The 20,497-nt window shown below is 25.1% G+C and overlaps 2 protein-coding genes across 5 annotated transcripts; both read right to left on the bottom strand.

Moving 5' to 3' along the window:
- Window positions 1–1,514: 1,514 nt before the first annotated feature.
- On the bottom strand, window positions 1,515–10,426 carry LOC112603996 (leucine-rich repeats and immunoglobulin-like domains protein 3). 4 transcript variants are annotated; one of them, XM_025352847.1, is made up of 15 exons: window positions 10,047–10,426; window positions 9,736–9,965; window positions 8,235–8,306; window positions 7,532–7,603; window positions 7,330–7,461; window positions 7,083–7,226; window positions 6,848–6,991; window positions 6,579–6,719; window positions 6,311–6,454; window positions 5,561–5,952; window positions 5,191–5,505; window positions 4,846–5,127; window positions 4,481–4,756; window positions 3,056–3,283; window positions 1,515–2,987 (listed from the first exon to the last, which is right to left on the bottom strand). In XM_025352847.1, the coding sequence occupies exons 2-15, from the start codon at window positions 9,903–9,905 to the stop codon at window positions 2,671–2,673; spliced, it is 2,829 nt and encodes a 942-aa protein (XP_025208632.1). In that variant the 5' UTR covers window positions 9,906–9,965; window positions 10,047–10,426; the 3' UTR covers window positions 1,515–2,670. The 4 variants fall into 4 exon arrangements, with proteins under 4 accessions (XP_025208632.1, XP_025208633.1, XP_025208634.1 ...); XM_025352848.1 differs by having other exon boundaries at window positions 1,515–2,990; window positions 3,098–3,283; XM_025352849.1 differs by having other exon boundaries at window positions 3,098–3,283.
- A 5,869-nt stretch (window positions 10,427–16,295) lies between these two features.
- On the bottom strand, window positions 16,296–19,719 carry LOC112604003. Its single transcript, XM_025352858.1, has 3 exons — window positions 19,595–19,719; window positions 16,652–16,988; window positions 16,296–16,574 (listed from the first exon to the last, which is right to left on the bottom strand). Exons 1-3 carry the CDS (start codon window positions 19,678–19,680, stop codon window positions 16,353–16,355), a joined length of 645 nt encoding a protein of 214 aa, XP_025208643.1. The 5' UTR covers window positions 19,681–19,719; the 3' UTR covers window positions 16,296–16,352.
- Between the last annotated feature and the right edge of the window lie 778 nt (window positions 19,720–20,497).

Genomic DNA, 20,497 nt, shown 5'->3' with positions numbered 1-20,497 from the left:
GAAGTTCAAATTTTTTGTCAAAATTTCATATAAACAAAATATACAAATTACTTATTTCGATGTAGTTCAAAAAAATATTATTCGTAAGGAATTGAAACTTTTTGTCATTAGATAAATCTATTTAGTATTATACTTAAATGTAAACAATGACATTTTGTAATAATTTTAATTAATTTTTATTACGCGTTTATTCATAGTGCCTCAAGGTTTGATTCAATAACAGCTAGTAATATTATGTGAAATTTAATATTAATGACTTATTATTTTATGTTTTGTATGTTAAAAATTCAATTATGGTTAGAGATAGATAAATTACAATCTAAATAATGAGACTACCTAGCTCTTTTAGATAATTATTGTCTTATTAAATTTAAGGCAAGCTGAATTTTACTAAAAAACTTTTATGCGAGTATTTAAATGTTTTTCAATTTAATGATGAAAATTTGTGTAGACCAATTCTTGATTTCTCTCTGATCAACAATTAATGATCTGTTAATAAGTCAGACAGTCCTCTTGTCACTTGTGATAACTATCATCTGGACTTACTTGTTTATAATTTTTCTAATTGCAATTAGATACTCCATAATAACATTCGCATTGACAACGATCAACTGGTGTAAATTTATCTAAAGGATGAAGTATTGATGAAGCTGTCAATATTTTTTGTCCTATTATTCACAACACCATTGATATATTTTTATAAAAATTCATTAAGAATGGATTTAATTATCCAAAAAGAAATTAAAAGTTTTAATCTTCAAGAAGAAAATCGAACGTAGATTGTTTAAGAGTTTTAAAATACAAAAATAATAATTAAATCAATTCATAATTGAAAAAGTGATTAAAAAGCACATTTATTCAAAAAAAAGGTAGGACTAAATAGCTTATAAGTTTCACACTGGAGATTGCAAGTAATCGCTGTATTTTAAAAATTATATTTTCTTCATTTAACTTAAAATTTGGCAATTAGTGAGTTATCTTTATCCGTTATCAGACATTTTATCACATTGCTGTTATAATTTATCATGGATTAATAATTCTATAGATAATATATTATCTATGAATAATTCAAACACGAATGATATGGACTTGATTAATTTTTCCCTGGTGAATACATTCCATCATACACATTATTATAAATTGTATAGATCGAATATGAATGTACTCTATAGTATTACCATCGAGTATTTATGTATATATATATATATTGTATATTATACTCAATAAAGGTAATTTAAAACTTCTCGATATTTAAAACGAATGTGTTACTTATACCGTCAAACGTTCAATAGCTTCCAGCCCGGTACATTACAGCACACTTGTACATCTGAGTACCTGTTCAATCTAATATTTGTTGATAAAATGGTTAGACAAATGTTGATGGTTGTTGATCAATTTTAATTAACTTTGTAAAAAAAAAAAAAAACAATTAAAATATTATTAAATACTTGTATTTTATTTGTTATTATTTTTAATTAAGTAGTACAAAATACGAGTAGTTTTACTGTAAAAATATTTGTAATGAGATCCATAATACATATAAAAATCGTAAAACACAATTTGTAACAATTGAAATAAAAATAGTTACAGTAAACTCTTGATAAGGGTGGTACAGTAATCATGAGCAAATTTTTACATTGGAAGCGAAACTTGACAAAAAAGTATGTCGTCTTCAGATACCAAACCCCTGGGTGGAAGATAAATAATTCATTATAGTTTTGAGGAAGACTACAGATAGTTAGCTCAGGAATAATCAAGAGTTCAATGCATTGTGTTATAATTTAGTAGTAGCTAATTAAATTGTTAATTAACCAACAATAAAAATAATATTCTGGCATATGCTATTAATAGTCATATAAAGTTCAATAACAATACAAGTAAAAAATTGAAAGCATTTTAACAGTAATACGTATCAATTCACCTTCTTAATAATTGAGTTAGCTTATGGAAATTACAATCACAATAAATACAAATCATTTAAAAAAAAAAAAACTCATGTCGAAGGTTTAAAGTAAATAGAAGTATTACATTATTTTGTTAATATATTCAAATAAAATAATCTTAAAATTATTAAAAAAACAAAAATTAAAGACAGGAACCATTTTGATATTTCAATAATATCTAAGTAGGATTAAGTCGGAATAATAATCAGAATCGACAGCTTAACGATCCATGATCACAATCCTGCACTGCCACTAATAAGCTTCTCCATTTTTCTTATCCAAACTCCTTTCTATTGTTGCATCTAATATTCTTATTTACAGTATTTTTCCATTTAGATCTTCAAGTGATCTTTTCTTGTTTATTTTCCTATGGGACATTTGTTAATACGTCCTTATTTTGTACTCTATACACATCCCAGCCATTCTAGTCACGTATTTCTTATAAATATGAGTATATTGGATTTTGCTTGAAGAGAATACAGCTCTTCATTATGTCTTTTTTCGTGTATTTCTAGGTTGTTATATAACATTAGTCCGCAAATGTTTCTAAGACTTTCCTTTTTCATATCGCAAGTTTTTTTAATTACTTTATTTTTTAATGGACCAAAAGTCACAGGCAAAGGTTACTATTGGTCTTGGAATAATAGTAGGAAAAAAAACAATATATACATTCTATATAATACTATAGGCAGATAAAAAACTTCTTAAATTTTTTTTAAGTTATAAACTAACAAACTTCAATAGACGGTTCATGAAAGCTGGCATGAGAACTTGACTGTTGAGCAATTGGAGGTGAATTCTGAGTCTCATTTGGTAGTGGAGTTGGTTTAGAACATGGTCTTTCAGAACTTTTATCACATTTCGTCGTTTGGTCTTCAACAGTTTCATTTGGTTTTGCAGTTGGTAATTGGATGGCAGTTTTTGAATTTTTGTACGTAACAGAATTTTCGCCAAGAACAACAGAAGCGTGTGTAAGTAACGGCAAATTTATTTCAGGGGATAAATTGCCAACATTATTATTCAATTTCTGACCCGTACTCAAACCTACTAAATAAAAAAATAATAATTTTAGTAATTTAATTAGTTTTCAAAAGTTTAGTTATAAGATTTACATTCATTGAATAATTGTTCTTGACTTCTTTTAGTAGATTCACCTGTACCACTGTCTTTGCTGTTCGAAGAATCCAACGATTTATTATCGGCATTATTGATCAAATTTGATGAAGGGCGTTTTGCTTTATAAACAAATAATACCCAAATTGCTATTATAATTATAATGCACATAATTATTACAATGATGACCAATCCAAGAGTATATTCGTGAATTAAACTTCGATACACTAAAAAATTAAAAATTTAATTGAAACAATATAATCTTTAATAGCATTTAATATGGTTTATAAAATATAATACTTTTATTTATTATGCAAATAATACCTATAATATACATTTTTATTTCATACAATTATTAATGTAATGTCATAAAACATTTTAATTTTAAAATATAAATTTATTGTATCATTTTGAAATAAAGTTGAGTAATGTACCCAATCTATCTTGAATCTTATCTATAGAATTATAACATTTTTTTATTATAATATTATGCGAGGAAATATATATATATAAGGATAGTTATAGATTCAATAAATAAAAAATGATTTAAGTTAATAGTATTCACGTAATACATAAATAATTTATTGGAAATACAAAAAGTAGTTAAATAATTCTTTATAAAATAAAACAATTAGTTTTATTATAGCAATTATTTTTAATTGTTTGTTTTAATATTATGAAATATAATTGTATGTTTGAAAGAAATGTAATTAATTTTATAATTTATTAAAGATAAAATGTTGATATGATAGAGTATATTATTGATAAAATATATACTTAAATGCTGATAATATTTAGTCAAAATACCATAACTTATTGGTCAAGTTTACTATTTTATATAATAGAAATACAAATGTTATTTTAATTAACACGTGTCGTCTTCATTTTACAAAATTTATAAAAATAAATGTGCCAAATAACAAATTTTCACTCAACCGAATTCATTTTATGTAGTTACTTAAATATTTGTCAATTTTTATATTATAAATCTAAAAAGTAAGAATATTGTCTATGGTATCTCTTGAGATTTTATTAATATTAAAATTTAAAAGTGAATTATAAATAGTTTATAATCGTAATATTTTATATAACCATAATTCACTTTAAAATAAAAAGATCAATCAAAAGTTCTAAGTTGTCTAAGACAATATTCCTATCTTTAAGTTAGGTTATAGGTAAATAGATTATAATATTAAAGTTAACAGTAATGGATTCTGTTGAACGTTAATGTTATGTTGTACATGAGTAATAATGAAACAACATAATATGGAATGAAAGTTCTCCATAACAATTATTATTAGTTATTTTGTTTTTAATTTGACATTACTTTTAGTTTTTATTAGATGTATTTAATCTTTATTTTTATTATACAAACAACACATTATTTAAGAAAATACTTAATATATATATGAAATAATACTTACATGGCATAACTAGAACATCAACTTTTTGACTATTTACTCCTAAAGAATTAGTTATTTCACATTGATAAGTGCCTGAATCATCTGTATTTGCTTCCATTATAACTAAAAGTTGATTTTCAGCAGTAAAAAAGTGTCTATTACTCAAGGTAAGAATAATGCCATCTTTAGTCCATTTTATTTTTGGTTTTGGGGATCCATAACTTAAACACTCTAAAACGACTTCTTCGCCAACCCTAACTTGTTTGTTGGACATTTCAGTTTTAAACCAAGGGGGTTCTGTGAAAAAAATACATTGAATAAAAATAAATAACATTGTAAAAAAAGAAATTTAAATATGAAAAATAGTTACAATAGTATTTTTATACCTAAAACATTTAGTGTTGCATTTGCAGCTATCATTCCAGCAACATTTTTGGCAGTACAGCTATATATGCCCATGTCAACTAATTTTACATCGACAATTAAAAATACATCATCTCTAGCCATTACTTTCATACGACGTTCTTGTGCTGCTGGAAAATCAGTTCCTCCATCTTTTTGCCAAGATATTTGAGGAGCTGGATATCCATTTGCAGCACATTCTAACTTAGCAGTAAGACCAGTCTTTACAGAGCTATTTCCAGGGACTTTAGCAAAAAATGGATAAACTAAAAATAAAAAAATAAAATAAATATTTAACCATTATTATGTTAAATCTATTTAATACTTACCAACAACTGATAAGACTGAACGATTAGAATAAGTGATACCAAACTCATTGGAAGCAACACATTGATATTTACCACTTTGTGACATCGATATATTATACAAGTTTAAAACAGAAAATTGTGTCATACCATTGAACTCAAAGGATGAATAATGGTTTGTAGAAATAGATTCTAAATCATGATTATCTTTTTTCCAAACAAAATTAATTTTTTCAGTTGATGAAGAATTTACCCCACATTTTAAGGTAATGTTTTGCCGTTCAAGAACCATTTTTGATTCAGGATGGAATACTATCATAGGTTTTGGACTATTCTCAACTAAAATAATTAAAAATTAGTAGAATAATTAAAGATTAAAATCATTAATACTTACGACATGAGAAGTCTGTAAAGGATATTTCTTTCAAATTTTTTCCTTTATTTTTTTCTGGGAAGCCACAAAACGCATTTATGTAATCAAATGGTAAATCTTCAAATATATTTGGCTGTTTAAGCCACGACATTGAGCAGTCACATACTAGTGAAGAACTATTTAAATATAGATATTCAAGATTAGGCATATATTTGAATGCTTCATCTTGGATTTCTAGGACATTATTTTGAAGTAAATTTAATTCATCTAGATTGTCTAAGCCAGAAAATGCTTCTTTTTTAATGAATAATATTTTATTATTAGCTAAACTTAATTTTTTCAAATTTCTCAGACCAATAAAAGTTTCTTTTGCATCTTCAATAAGCCATGACAAATAATTGTGATCCATTTGACTAAAAAATAAAAATATAATTTTATAAATAATAAAGTAAATATATTTCATGAATTTATAAATATAATACATACAATTATTACATTAGTAATAAATTAAATAGACAAATAAAAAATAATTGTACCTTTAAAAACAAAATAAAATAAAAATATAACATTACAATTTTATTTACTGATGGAAACATTTGAAAAATTAATGGTTTAATGTTGTTATTAAATTGATTTTCCACAAATTAATATCCTAAATTTATCTACGACTTTTTATGGTATATATTGAAAATATTATTTCATACATATATTATAGATTATAACATAATATTGATTTTTAAATTAATTATAAAAATATAGTTAAATACTTACAGTATTTGTAGCATAGGTGTATTGTTAAATGATCCTTCTTCAATGAATGATAATCTATTGTTATTTAAATGTAGTTTTTGTAACTTTCTTAAATTTTCTAAATTACTTTTTTCAATGTACTGTAGTTTATTATAGGATAAATCCCTAAATGAATAAAATTGTACATGTGCGTTAATTAAAATATAAATTATGCATGGTTTTTACAAATGTATTATACATTCAAAAATAATTATTGTTACAAAATTATAATGTTAAATTTATGACTTACAATTCTTCAAGTTCTGCACAATATTCCCATCCACTTTTGATTTGATCTAATCTGTTATAACTTATATTTAAGTAAACAAGTGAATTCAATCCGTATAACCACCCTTTGGATATTTTGCTTAAATTATTATCTTCTAAATGTCTGAATTTATATATATAAAAAAAAAAGTAGTTACAAAAACAATTCAATTAAGCTGTTTTGATTAAAAAATATATTTTAAATTTAATTTGATAATGTTTTATATATTATATCATATGAAATAAACATACAATGATTGTAAATTTATCAATCCAAAAAATGATCCATCTTGTAAATCTTCAATTTGATTTTGTCGAAGTATCATTGATTTCAAATTCACCAAATCCATAAATAATAAACCATGAATGACAGTTATGTGATTTCTACTTAAATCGCTAAAAATAACAAATGTTTATTAAAATTAAATGTTATAGTTAAAAAAAATACACATGGTGCATCATAAATACAAAATCAGAAAGTGCTTACAGTAATTCAAGGTTTTTTAGTTTTTTGAATAATCCAATAGGTAAATTGTTCAACTTATTATGAGATATTTTCAATTCTACTAAATTTGTCAATGCATCAAAACAATTTGCACTTAAGTTGGTGATAAAATTATTGTTAAGGTTTCTAAAAAGTACATATAAATATATAATAAGTAATGAATATACAATAGATTTCTTAAAATCTATATTTTATTATTATTAACAATTATGTTAAATGTTATACTAACAGAATTTTGAAGTGTTTAGATTGTGAAAAAGTATTATCATCTAAAAATATCAGTTTATTTTTGTTCATGTCCAAAGTTTTCAAGTTAGGTAAATTTTCTAGAGCCTCCAATTTTTCTATTTTGTTATGTGCTCTGAAAAGTTTAAAAAATAATTTAATATAAATACTATAACTTTTATCAATTAAAAAAAAATTAAGCTTACAAGTTTAAATGACTGATATTTGATTTGTTCACAAATACTGGAAAATATGAAATTGAGTTCTTGGTAAGTTTCCTAGAAACACAAAAAATTTCAATTATTAAATTTTAAACAATTTATTTGAATATAATTAATTTTAAAATTTAAGTTCATATAATAGTAGAATAGGTATTACTAATTACATAGGTACAAATATGAGTTATATAAAAACTGAAAAAAAAACATATTTTTGAATACATTTATAATGTTAAGGACTGTTACAAATTCTTAAATTATACTAAATATAAAAGTTATGCTTAGAAAAAATGTTAAGCCCTATATTTTTTATTGAAATTTAAGCTAATCAGTTTGCTCATATTTCAAACTAATTTTTTTTTAACCATTACATGTAAAAAAATTAATTGATTTATACATAATCAGTGAAATCAAATGATATGATAATTTAAAAAATGTGATACATATCTCAAAAATGGGGCAAAACTGAAAAAGCACTAAATTATGGACATTTGGTCACCATATGGGTAAGTTAATTATTTATTTAAATGCACATAATGTTCATTTTAATAATTATTTACAAAATATATTGCACAAGAATTTTATCTCTGTATCATAATTAATAATTAACAGTATTAATATAAAATGTAATTATTAGAGTAATAATTTAAGTTATTACACAATTTAAATAGGTTTAATGTTGATTACTTACAATGTTGTTAGATGTAAGTAACTATTGGTATCAATTGTCAGATTCCCATCAATTTTATTTAAGCTCAAATCTCTGAAAATAAAAACATAAAAATTAACGATTAAAATAGTGTATGTATTAAGGATTTGGATTAAAATATTTTGAAACTATTTATCTTTCCGGTACTTTCATTTACAGTTAAAATGTTTGAGTTATATAGCGATACCCATTTTTGTTACCATATTTAGGTAGGATTTTTTTTTTTTAAACTCATTTAGTTTAATAAATATAGCTCTAAAATTAAAATTAACTTAATGTGAGCATTTAAAATTTAATTATAAATAAATTATTTTTATTTTTATTTAAATCTATTTTAAATTTAGGATTAGTATGTATTTTACTAATCTGGGTAAAAATAAAGCTAATATAAATATAATTTATCTAGATAATGACAACAATACGTTCATCATAATAAAAATATAGATAACTACTATTTTTTACACTTATTTGTATTCTATAGATGCATACAGTATGGATTATGTTGATTACCTTTTATTTTAATTATACTATACATTTTTGAATATTATTTTTAGAATAAATAAAAAACATAGTTAATTGACTCTTAATAATAAATACTTACACGCCTTTTCAGTTTCATAAATGCATACAACAATTCATACAATTTAATATAAATTAATCGAAAAAAAATTATTTATCTCATAAACAAGAAAAAATGCTCGGAAAAATGAGTTCAGAATATATCTTGTCAAATGCCTAAGTATGCACTTATAGCTCAACTTATAGCTACTCGTAATCTACCAATTATCAAAAATAAGTTATAAAATTCACCTTAAATACTCAAAATACATAAATACTAATTACATAGATATGCGATGTACTGAACTCAGAACTAAATACTGTCTACTGAGAAGTGAGTGCACAACATGATTATTGAGTATTGGTAATTTACATTTCATGTGTATATGTATCGTGTGCGTAAAAATACAATCTTTAAAAATCTAAAATATGTGATCTCTATGAATTAAATATTTATCTATTTTTAAAAGATAAGATAATAAATTAATACTTAATATTTCATTAAAGCTCGTGGAGTGCATAACATGTATGCATTATCGTGATATCATTTTAGATAATAATAACGAGAAAAAAATTATGAATTTCTTCTTATTTGATATTAGTAATATTGGTTTTATTTGAAACTTGGATTAGGAGGTGCTTATGTCTTATAGTTCATATTTGTAACATAATACGAAGATTAAAATAAATAAATAATTTATTAGTATATTTTTATAAATCTACCACAATATTGAAATTATCTACCTACATAAATCTATTTAGATAAGTCCATATTTATCTAAGTTAAACATTAGATAAATCGTAACATAGTTATTGAAATACATTAAAATACGACTAATTTATATATATAATTCCCAGCACTAAAAACGACGGATAGGTAACGTAAAAATGGCCAAATAACTAGATGGAAATTTGGTTTACTTACAAAGTTTCCATCCACTGAGGTAATGCTTCTGGAAATGCGTTAACCATTGTTTTGCTACAGTCGACGTAGGTGCCGAGGCATTCACATTTCTTGTAACAGACTTTCTTGGCGTTGCAAATCGCAGCTTCGTACAACAGAGTTGTTACGAACAACAGATATGCAACCAACATGATCGTATCAAACAGTTATACTACCAACGAGAAACGATAATAGTCTTCGACGAACGGATGCTGCAAAAATAGTAAGTATTAAGCGTCTCTCATCGGGCCATTATCCGCGTTCAACAGGGCATAATGATGAATGATCCTTACACTTCATGTCGGTCGGCTACCTATTCGAGGATCCATGTTTTTCCGTCACATCGCGAGCGCACAAAAACACGGACTAATACGAAACGAACTGCCGAGATAATATTCGATGCGCGTGGAAGACGTCTAACCGAGTACGCCTACATCATTCGAATTTCAAATTGTCATTCGCGTCGGCAGGATGGAAAAAAAAAATCAAACACAAAGCGCAAGGCACCAGTCACCTAGAACGACAACAACCTACTAAGAGCAGTGCGAACATTAACTGCAGTATAAACGACTAATGAGAGAATGAAGAACCGTTATCACTAATTCTTAAACGACGATGATAGTGTTTGTATTTGTTTTTTTTTTTTTTTTGTTTAAATTTAAATAATGTTGCCCGTAGGTTTTTTGTCAAGGACCTTCGATACACAGTTACCATTTGTGGGCGGGCCCGTTCGTACGAAACTCTACACCGGCGGCGTCGTCCGACGACCGACGCGAATCCGACGTCGAGCCGGATCGTTAAAAATGTATAATAATAATAATAATAATAATAATATAGAAATATATTATTATATTATTACTATTATTATTTATAATATAGAGGTATACAATATGTTGTATTTTTTTGGCATCCGATGGTTGGATTTGCCAATTTGTGGTTCAGCAGTAAACGCTTTTTTGAAAGAAATTTATATTACTGTCGTATCTCCTCACACGATTTGAAGACTCATTAATCACCGTGATTAATGTACCTACCACATTTGATATTATCGCATTACGCGTATAGCGATTTCAGCATCAAATGCATATTATAATAATTTCGTATTTTTGATACTCGGCTACCGTATTACCATAGACAGTGGTAATACCTACCTACCTATTGCACCATCAGCGATTATAAAGCTGTATAAAATATACGAATATTATAATATACCTAATATAAACCTTGCACTGCGTGCAATAGCGTAGGTTTTTACGACGATTTTCGTTTGTCCGATGATAATTCGAATAATGTCTTCTCGAAATCACAAACAGCTTGTAGCAGTATAAAATTATACATAGGTACCTACGTACTTTGTTGGTAGGAGTGGTGGCGGCTATGTAAATATAATGGTGTTGCTGAATGAATCACTGTATGTGAACCCACCCACCCACGTACCAACAATAAAAGATGTTGCACCTGGTGTCCTGCGACCTGTTATGATCGTCACCTGCACACAATAGCATATATACCTATATATATATATATGATAAACGTGTGTAAGAGAGAGTTGGGCACGCAGTCTGCAGTCGTAGAACACAATGCATACCTTGTATTATACGAAGATTTGGTTAGTGCGACTACCAGACGTTCTGATTTTACATATTATGCAGCGCAGTACCGATTTTTTTTTGTTGGTACGAGTTAAATAATTTTCGTCTCTACATAGCTGGGACAGTAAAATGTACTGGCTTTAATCATTGAACGTTTAGCTTTCGTCCCGATTTTATGGTTTCGATGTAATCGATCGCAAACGTATTTATAATAAAAACAAATGCTTTATTAGTATACTGTATTTTACTTTGTTTTAATTTTGTCCTTTTAAGGCGTTATACAACTTATGTATACCACGTATACCTGCCCCGATTTTACAGCAATTGTACGTATCTGATCACTTGGCGTAGGTATTGCTTTAAATTTACTTTAACAATATGATAGTAGTTAGAGGTATAGGGAATAAACGGCGATGTATAATTTGTATATAGTATAATAATGTGTATATACCTACTCAACACGATGATCACACGTAACTATATTATACCTACCTAAAATACGGGTAATCGCTAGTATTTACGATAGGAGTGTTTTTTTTACGCCAGTACTTTGCGTTACCTTATGGTTTTATGTTAAAAAAAAAAAAAAAAAATGTAACGAATTATTATTCAGTTAACGTTATAAACTCTTGCATTTTTTTTTTATGGATAAACATGGATTTAACTATGTAAAAACGTGTTTAACAGTTAATCTATATCTATATAGATATAAGACATTGTAAAAATTAACACGTTGAAATTATTTGAAACCACAAGACTAAATAAGTATTAAACATAATAAAATAAAGAAATGTAGGGAGGTAGGTATAGGTACACATTATATTATGAATGATAAAGTTATTCATTCAATTTTTACGAGGCAATAGGCAACCAGTCCATACCATGGAGTACATGCAGTAGTGCGAATTATAAGAATATAATATGATAGGGGTACATCACAAAGATTTCTCATCTCCGCGTAGGAGGGGGAGAGAAGAAAGGAATCCGCAAGAGCGTTTTCGGATTTATATTTTTTTGTCACCGAGTCTGGAGCACCTGTCGAGTGGTGATCGAGTACCTGTATAAAATCGTAAACTCGAGCGGTATGTATAAAATATATTTACATGGGCACACTGCACGGTACATTATATTACTAAGAAATATTAATATTATGTTACAATTGAATATTATTTTGAACTTAGTATTTTTTCAAATTATTTTATAATAACTAAATAAAATTATGGCGTTTATTATTTTATTCTCACAAATTTTCAACAATGCCCGTTGATTGTTTAATAATCGGGTATGCAACACTATACATAAAATAATGGGTAAATAATAATTCGAAACACTATAATATCAATATCTTAATGCCGAGTTGTACAATTACAGTCATTATTTATTTTTTTCAATCATTTTATTAAAGAATGAGCATTCTTTAACATATTCAAACACGCTTAACTATTCTTAGATTCGTATTAACCATAACAAAACAAGATGATTAACAAAGAAACCAAAGGATATCATACAATAACACCATATCGATTTCCTTTTATAATCAACTCTATCACAGTACTTATCGCTTGCCATATAGATGGGTACCAATGTGAGATCCAATAAGTATAGCGTTACAGATAGATCCTTATAAATAAGAAAAGTTGTAGATGAGTTTCATAATCCAAACAAACTATAAAAGGATGCAGATCGTAGCACAAAATATATGCAACATCGTCGTCTGTAAAAGTCGTTTCCAGTTATAAAATATTGTTAATTGTTATATAAAAACAATACCTACGTTTAATTTAAACTAATAACTCTGGCACAGTATTATTATTTAATCTAAACTTTAATATGCGTGTTTTTATTAAACATTATTATTTATTATATATTTTAATTTAAGACAGACGCAGATGGTTTTTTATTTTTCAAAGTATATTTACTCGCAAGTCGATTGTGAAGATAGACACTTTTTTTAAATGATTCTATGGTCTATTAGTCTAAATTACCAGGTTTATTTATCATATATTTATATTGCTATCTTTTTAAATAATTTTACTTTTAATAATATGATGTAAATATAGATAATAGCTTAAAATAAATCAATTAACATATTATGAAAATGTCATTGTTGAAAATGTCATTGGGTATAGTAAAATGTAATAACATATCTACGAAAAATTTCAAGTTTTCATAGACATTTTCAAATATAATAAAATTAATATACTAAAATTGTTATATTTTGCATATAAATATTTGATTTCATTAAAACTATTAAACTTCAGACGTTTATAATGAAATTTGTGCTAATATATTTAAATTGCTAAAAGGTTATAATATAAAAATATTTATATGAAACTTTCTATTATATAATTTCTATTTTAAAGTTTTTTAATCTAGTTTAAACAATGTTATTAGAACTTAAAATAGAAAATTTTAAACAATTTTATAATTACAGATGGTCTTTAAATAAATTAAAATTATTTTAATTATTTTGAAAATTTTGTTTGATATAGAAAATGATAATTCAAGTAACAGTTTATTTTTTTTATTTATAAAAGACAATTTTGTTTAAAATTATGTACGTTTTGATAAAAACCGGAAAATACATTTAAATTATTATTATACTTTAGATTATTAACTTGGTCGATGGTTAGTTGGTATTTGCGCGATAATCTTGTTTTTTTAGATCAATTTAGAAGAACCGGATATAGAACAAGTTATTATTTTTCTGTATCTTTATTAATTATAGGTATTAATTTTGGTATATACCTACTACAGTCATGCTATTAAGTTTTGTATTTTGATTTTTGATATAAAGTTTTTTTTGTTGATGATGTGCATTAAGGTTTATGACGTGTGACGTAATACGCATATTATTACATAATGATGGAATATAATTTAGAATATTATTATATTCTATTATTCTTAATATTGAGTGTATCGATTGATTTGAACGTTGAAGGAGTAGATGTAGGCAATTCTTTAAGCATACGTGTTTATATGTGCGTGTTATGTACCTAGTAAATTTCTAAAATAATAAATATAAAAACCTATATACGACACGTGAAGGTGACGTAAAAAATCAAGAAATTAGAAACACAATTAATTATACTAAGACCATTGTAAAGAACGTAGTCGTATACCAGTGTTCTAATTTAATAAGATAATTAAACGAAAACTACACGTCTCAATTAAGAAAAGTCGACCTCGAGTGTTCACCATAACGAAATGGATTGATTAGAATATCAAATGTTACAATGATATCACAAAAATTCTGCCTAGATTAGTTACCATAACTACAACTACCTCTTCTATTGGAAGAGACCATCTGTTAGAAGACCGACACAAAAGTTAGACTGATGGTTAGGGATATCGAAGCAGGTATCTGGAACCAGATCGCAACACCATTTAAAGTTTTAGATAGCTATTACTCTTGAAGTCAGTTCGTAATACCACTCATACCTGAAAAAATTGACTTATAAATTGTAATGAGTAATTTGTTTTTAAAAAGGTATTAAGTTGAATAAACATTTATATTATTGATAAAACAAAAAAGTTCATATTGGCGGATGATAAATTTTCTGAGAGATTTATCTTTCATCATAAAATGTGTAACCTAACCTAATAAGATTTGTCAAAAATAGTTCATATTGCAACGAAAAATAAATTATAAACACATACATATATATAGTTTATTTTTAAACTAATTTCAGGTTTAAATTTGTACAATATTAGATGTTTAAACAAAAAATAACAATTTTAGTTATTTAATAAAATTGTAATTTAAAAATATTATTATTGCATACTTATAACTTTTATATTATTTTATTATACTTTACATCCACTGTATTTTGAGCACATTTGAAAGAAAGATCCAATATTTTTTCATTTTTTTGTTATTTAAACTTAGTAACTGCTTTTATACTTGAGTTTAATGGTTCAATTTTTATATTTTGTCAAGTTAAAGTAATATCTTAACTTCTAATGATTAAATTTTATCATTGATTAATAATTTGTTTGTAGCATAGGTAATCTATTTCAAATTTTTCTTTTATACATTGTTGAAGTTTTAACCTATATTTACCTATAATTAACTGGGATAATGTTGTATCATCCGAGATTATAATGGGTATTTCGTTTTGACAACAGGCTATTATCGAGCATCAATTAACACAGGAGTAGAATATAGATTTATATACTTCCAACTCTTTATTTTCAATTTTGTGTTTAATAAATGGCTTCAATAATCGTTAATTTATTTCGTATTTTCAAACAGTAAATTTAGTTATTTGAGTTCTAAATTCAACTTCAAATACAACTGCAATTTCAATATCAAATTCAATTTTTAACATACATTTAAACCTCAATAAATGTTGTTGGATTATGGTTTTCATTTGGTTACGGATTTAATTTTTTAATTAAAATGTGATGTGCTAGGTCGAAATTAACAGTTTAAAGTTAAATAAGTAAATAAAGGTGCTACTAAAATTCCTAAAAGTTTCTAACAATGGCTAAAAAGTTTATTCAAACATTATTAGAAGGATTTAATAATATTGTTATGTCTGCAGGCGTGAAATTGGCAGTACAAAGTTTAATATGGGATAGTTAAATAGGGAGCTCGAATAAATTCCAATTATATCCCCTACAAGTCTATTTGAACATAGTTGGATATATTTTAATAAGTTCAGTTAACAATGTAATTCAAACTCCACGCTCTTTAACAAAATTTTGAAACTAAAATTGACGAAGGTAGAAAATAGATTAAAATAAAATAATATACATTATAAATAGGTAATTTATTTTCCAATATTTAGTTGCAAGAAATTGAGTTGGATATAATTAAGTTGGATTTGGTTATTTTGTTGATTTAAACTAAGTAGCATACGTTATACAATATGTTTCAACTGTCCACACACACACACACACACACACACACACACACATGTATATATATAGATAATAACTAATAAGTTAAACGGTTGACAAAAATTTATATTGTTTAAGTTATAATTTATGATGTAAAATTATTTAATTTGCACTCCCGTAGGGTTCTGCCCATATTTGATCCACCACTAATGATGATAAACCTGATTGCTTAAAATTTTCATAGACGCCACCAGCCACTTGAAAGCCAAATCTAGTAATATTTTTCACATTTAAAGTAGGTCCATCTTTTATTATTTTTCCCCTATAATAGGGTTTGAATTGTGAGATTGGCATTTTTACTGTAGTATCCGAATCAGTGTTAACCTGTTAACATCATTGTAAATAATAAAATGAAAATAGTTGTAAATCCGTTTCAAAGTTACATTTGAATATAATTATACCTTAAATTGTTGTTCAAAAGTAGGATTTGGCTCGTCGTTCAAATTATTGTGCCTTAAAATAATTTTATATGTAGTGGCATTTCCTGCAGTTTTGCATAAAAATGATATATATTCATATCCATCAAGGTTTAGCTGTGTTATTGTACGGACGCCACTAAAACATGCACCGTTTGGTTGCGGATTTAGCAATGTGAATAAGATTGCAGATTGTTTAGTTTGAGTTTTATATAAATCAAATGTCGCTTTTGACATTCCAACTGATCTTACAGTGTCAGATTGTTCTGTCCAGTTACTTAAATCGGCGACATTTTGAAAATCAAATAACAACAAACTTGATCTAAATATTAAAAAAAAAAAAACAACAGTTAAGTTGTACTATTAAACTGTTATTAAATTATAGTAAAAAATGGTGATGTAAAATGCTGGTTGTTTATCAGATATAAATCTCATATTTGTTTTTTGAATACTTAAAATATTTCTTGATAAATTAAAAGATGTGATACACCATTTATTTTACTTTATTTTTAAAACAAATGTAACTTTTTTATTATGAATTATTGTATTATTATGAAAAACAAATATGAGGTGGTCTTAAAAAATATTATTTACTTTAAATTTAGTTATTAGTAATTTTATTCTAAGAAAATAATCAAATTTAATTAAAATGTGTAGGTAGTTTATTAGTTATATACTTATATATAACTTAAAAATGTTTTAAGTTTGGATGGCTGAAGAGGTGTATAATAGATAACAGTTCTGGACCCACGCAAAATGTTTAATCTATACGATTTCAAATCGTTGAATAGGTATTTATTAAAAAATTAATTAATTGTTTAAAATTCGATTATATTTCGAATAGCTATATAGTTCATTAGTAAGGCTCGAAAGCTGTAGGAGCTAAAAAAGGTAACATATGCATGCAAATATGTACGAAAAAAATACAAAATATGCATTAAAATGATGTTAAATATACAAACAATTATTTAGAATTCCAAAAGAAAAAAAAACGTACATTAGATGCATGTTGTTAATAAATTAATAAAATAATAATAATAATATACATGAAAACTGTTTATAACTGAAAAAAAAATATATAACCGGTTGGAATTTTGACATCTTATTGAGCTAAAAATATAAATAAAAATATTTTTCCAGTATTTTAGAAATTAAGAAAAAAAATACATGTTTTTTATTATCTATTAAGTTATTTCACTGACCCATCAATGGTTATGTTAAGGTTCGTTGTTATTAATTTAATTGGTGACTGTGACGGTAACAATAAATACCTTCGTTGAAAATTTCGAGTTTTATATAAAATTTTAATTAAAATATACAGGTTAAGAAAGATATAGTTAAAGCATTTGATACAGTTGATCACGATATTCTATTCAGTAGGTATATTGTTCAGCTTTGGAATAAATACGTGCAGACTAAACTGGTTTAAAAGCTATTTAATTAATAAAAAACAAACAGTTAAAATTAATGGAGTTAATAGTAAACGTATGAAATTGAATACGGAGTACCTCAGGGTAGTGTATTGGGCTCTATTTTATTTATTTTGTATATTAATGAAATTTGTGATGTTAAGTTTGAAGGTTCAATAGTAATACATGCGGATATTCCTGTTTACTTTTCTCACATAATACACGAGAAGATGTATAATATGAAAAATCTATTACTGGCTTTTGTAAAGTACTAAAAATATTAAAAGAAAGAATTTTGTCCTTAAATATAGAAAAAAACAGTGTTTATTCCATTTTCTATTAATAAATCTGATGCTACTGTTAACTCTATGTCAATACATGAATGCGCTAATAATAAGGACTGTAACTCAATTAACTGTAAAAAAATTAATTAATTTCTAAAAATAACATATGTAGGATTAATTATTGATTATAACTTGAAATGGAACTTACATATTGACAATTTACTAGAAAAATTATGTTTCATAACCTATAATAATATGTTCAAACTAAAAATAATAGTTCCAAAGCAAACCATGAGATTAGTTTATTTTGCTCTATACCAATCCAATTTTCAGTACGGTTTATTAGATATGAGGTGGCCTTTAAGACAATATATTAAATCCTCTAATAATTAATCAGAATAACATTGTTAGAATTTGCTTAAATAAATTTTCACTACAAGAATAAACAATTGAAAATTATAAAGAATTTAGGGTCTTTCTAGTAATACGATTATTTAAAAAATAGCAATTATGTTCATTATTAAACAAGTTGGTACTGATCAGCTACAATTTGTCATAATGATAATAACCATGAAAGAGAAGTTAGAAAGTATGATTTTTTAGATAACTATACTAATCTTTTAATCATGTATTTTGTAGATTACCTATAGACTATAGGTAGTCTACAAAATTAATATAGGCTATAGGCCCGACATATTAATTATAATTATATGCTTCTAGATCTTAAAAGAAATATTGTAAAATGTGAAAAATTTTATACTAAAAAATTATTATATAAATATATATTTTTAAAATTGAATAATAATGTGTCTTAATATTATATTTTTATTCTAAATCTTCAACAATTGGCTATGATGTAATTTTTTTCAGTTCATAAATCAGAATTTCAAAATATACAAAAATATAATTTTAAGTATAGTTATATAAATTTAATACAAATAAATATTAAAATTATATTTTTCTACCTATTATAATATTATATGATAACAAGCTATTACATTACTTGTATTCATATGGTATAAGCGTGTATAGAATTTGATTCAAAAATATTAGTGAAATAGTAATATTATTATTTTTTTATCATAGATATAATTGCATGCAGTGCGTGTAATATATATGTATATATAATATGTTTTAATTATTACCTACTTTCTGCCACTGTGTTAGAAGTTTTATAATAATTTTAAGACTATACTATAATTATTGTATTTCTTATTTATTGATATATAACTTACGTCGTGGAATTATTGGCCATGATTGTCGAACGAGAAACTTGTACACTAATCGAAAATAATATTAATACGTTCAATTTCATCAACATTTTACATATGTTTTATAATTAATAAATTGATATCTTCTGTGAATTGAAAAATCATAAAAATAATCCTGAAATCAAATAACAATAATTATAAAAATAAATAAATAAATAAACATAAAAATGATTGATATTTTTTTCCAAAACTTCTGTTTTGTGATAACTTAAAATTATTTAAAATATATATTTTCAAAAATATTAGTATTTTTTATAATAATGTGTGGTTTACGTTATATGAATTACCCTATCAGTACGTTATACAAATAATTTGAATTATTTCCAAATAATGCAATTACAAGGTCAAGGACTTCTGTCTGCTTATTGTATAAATAAAAAGACGAACAGTATTTTTAGATAGAACATTTTGAAAGCCTTTGGGCTTATTTGACTTGAAACAATATTCTTAGCATAAAATGTCCAACTCATTACTTATTCCATTCAATATTCACTTGATTCTAAACATTTAATGGATCTATGTACATTGTATAATGAAAATAAATTTAATTTTATAAAAAAAAATATATGAATTATGATAATAATGATTTCATCCACTTGTAAATTGTAACTATGATGGTTTTAACTTCATAAAATAAGTAATTTCTCAATCAAAATAACGAAATAAATTAAAAAATATATTTTATAAGTTATCAATAATTTATAACCTATTAACTAGATTGTATAAGGCTTTTGCTAATTGCAATATATATTTTAAGTTCTGAGTGGAGGTATTAATTGATTTAACAATCATGCATATTTTTTGTTTTAATTTTTCAAAATAACCATAAAAATAAATTATAGAAAAATCGATTTTATTTTTATTTGT

This window comes from Melanaphis sacchari, unplaced genomic scaffold (assembly GCF_002803265.2).
Source record: "Melanaphis sacchari strain LSU unplaced genomic scaffold, SCAv2.0 Contig117_pilon_pilon, whole genome shotgun sequence".
NCBI classification, from domain to species: Eukaryota; Metazoa; Arthropoda; class Insecta; order Hemiptera; family Aphididae; genus Melanaphis; species Melanaphis sacchari.
Note: the sequence above shows the minus strand (reverse complement) of the source record. Positions and strands in the feature narration are given on the sequence as shown.